At 36.4% G+C, this 2,500-nt stretch overlaps 1 protein-coding gene across 1 annotated transcript in view; it reads right to left on the reverse strand.

The window, feature by feature from the left end:
• Nucleotides 1-2,460: 2,460 nt before the first annotated feature.
• The window catches only part of LOC138045787 (uncharacterized), a 1,738-nt gene continuing 1,698 nt past the window's right edge, over nucleotides 2,461-2,500 (reverse strand). The window contains exon 3 of the mRNA XM_068892411.1: nucleotides 2,461-2,500. This exon is cut by the window's right edge and continues 309 nt beyond it. Within this exon, the coding sequence (XP_068748512.1) occupies nucleotides 2,461-2,500 (40 nt within the window).

The raw sequence follows: 2,500 nt of genomic DNA on the forward strand, positions 1-2,500 counted from the left end.
GACAGGATTTTGTCCAATTACAACCAAGTTTTTCAGTTCTCCAGCTGTGAACTTCGCGGGAATTGTAAAAAACAACAGTGAATGCCGCAACTATTTTCCTCCGAGATACTAATCATGGAAAATAATACTCTTCAGTCTGCTGAAATAGTAGAGGTACACACGGCAGAAAACAGACGCCAGACTTCCTTAATCATTTTAAACATCGTTTTTATGCCGATGCATAGATGATGCTATGACAAATTTTTAAGCGATTGTTCTCTTATAATTCTTTCAGCCATTCCCCCAGAAGAAAACAAATAGCCCAGACAAGGAGGAGTAAAGAAAAGTTACAATACATAGAAGATAGTAAGCAAAGAAAAGTGACATTGTCACGTCGAAAGGCAACTTTATTTAGAAATGGAGTCAAACTTCATGTGATGACCAAAGCAGAAGTCATTCTAATGGTTGAACCTTCAAAGAGTCTCCTCGGGGATCTCCTCGTCTCATTGTAGAATACGAAAAGGGCAATTTAAGACCAATAGTGGACCAGGAATTCTTCAAGCCCGATAACATGATTGCAGTGGAGCCTCTTGCTAACACTCCAGAGCAAATTAATCATATGATGTCGCCAACACTGGCACGTGTTCTTGACCACAGTCCAAAATTTAATGCTAATCGAAGATTACCACCATGGACATGCATACCCTTTGAAAACATTCCAGTACCAGTCCGGGAGGTTTTGGTCAACAAGCCTAGAGAAAGGATTCGTGATAACGAGAAGGGTCCTATCATCACAGAACAAACTGAAATAACTTTCGTTTCGGAAGAATTCCTGGCGACAAACGAACGTGGACAATTTGCAATGACCAACAAAACCACACGATTAAAATTGTGAAAACAGACGTTGCTGAATGCTTATAGTTATTTTACAATACAATATAGTTATGTTACAGTTCAATGCAATTATTTTACTTGCTGAAATATTAGTATATAAAGTTGTATTTGCGTTTGCCACGTAGTACTTGAACGTGCACTCCTTTCTCAAAATTTTATGACAATTTGCAATGATGAAAAAGATACCTGGAAGCATGATATCACTCAAAAAATTTGATGGATACAGACAAAAAAAAATGCAATACATTCAAACAATTCCTAGAATTAATGTATGAACTACCGTGTATAAGTCGACCTTTTATGGCCTCAAAAGAAGCTCCAAAAATCGCCCTCGACTTATACATAGGTCAAAGATTTTTAGCCAAGTTCCAGCTAAATAATTTATTCAAAATAAACATCATAATGTGGTCGTTGGGCATAACGAAAGCAGTAGACGAAATACTTCAAAATGAATGACGAAATTCAAAATGAATGTAATTAAGCAATTACAGTTGAAATGAAAAAGGATTTGTTTTACTTTAAATGTTGAAGATACTCACAAGCACAAATATGAAATAGACACTGGAAATTTTCGTTTTCCAAAGGCGGAAAGCTCTAAAAAACATTCTTGTTTCTTCAAATAAAACGGGATCCTTCAACGGCTTAGTAACCTGGCACAATACCTCGTGTTTGCGTACAAGCATGATCGTCACTCGTGTTGCCTGAAAATGCTGGATGATTTAAATGCTTTTGCAAACTTTGTATTGTTTGGTTTATGAGTTTTGTTTCGTTTGCCATGTGAGAAATTATAAGTCAAGCACCAATTAAACCTTGCACATTTCCCATCGTTTTTGAAGTTATTTTCAAAGATTGACTCCTGCCTCTGTGATGTCGTGCTTATCCTCTAAAGCCCTTTATCCTTGAACAACGAAACAGGTTAGTTTGAGGTTTACATGTTCGATTTTCTGAGAACTTTTTCGAAGTTCAAGGACAAAATGCCCGCACATACAACAACCGCTCAACCACAAAACTATTAAGCGCTTGAGGCCCTTAATTTTTTGTGAATCCAGTTCCAGAAATCAAAGAATGCAAGACTAATATCCCATGAACATTTAGCAAAGAAATTAAGAAATTGCTTTTTTTGCCATCAAAAATGGGGGGTCGACTTATACATGGGATCGACTTATACACGAGTAAATACGGTAAGTGTTTTAGACGGAAAGCTTAGATTGACAGTTCCTGTGTGCCACATGACATTTCTCAAACTTTTGGTAACAAACCGCATAAGAACTTGACGTGTGAACGGGGCATAGTGCATCCCTTGATTACTGCCCCTGACTCTACCAGTGACATTATAATGTAGGTTAATAATACTATACACCTACTGCACTTTTAATATATTTTTATTATTTACATCAAAAAAAAAAAATCAGTTTTGTTTCAAGAACAAAATTTCACACATGGCAATAGCAAAGAATGTTACTTAAATAATGTTCAATGAGGAGCACAATCGTCATCCTCTGACTGATCTTCTATGAACATGATTTGGTCAGCATCATCATTTAATTTCAGTTCTTCACACACCTCTAGGTAGAAAGAGAGGAGTACTTATTTTTTCAGAGACGACTGTTTTCTTTTAAGTTCAGTA

This window comes from Montipora capricornis, chromosome 4 (genome assembly GCF_036669925.1).
Source record: "Montipora capricornis isolate CH-2021 chromosome 4, ASM3666992v2, whole genome shotgun sequence".
Classification (NCBI taxonomy): Eukaryota; Metazoa; Cnidaria; class Anthozoa; order Scleractinia; family Acroporidae; genus Montipora; species Montipora capricornis.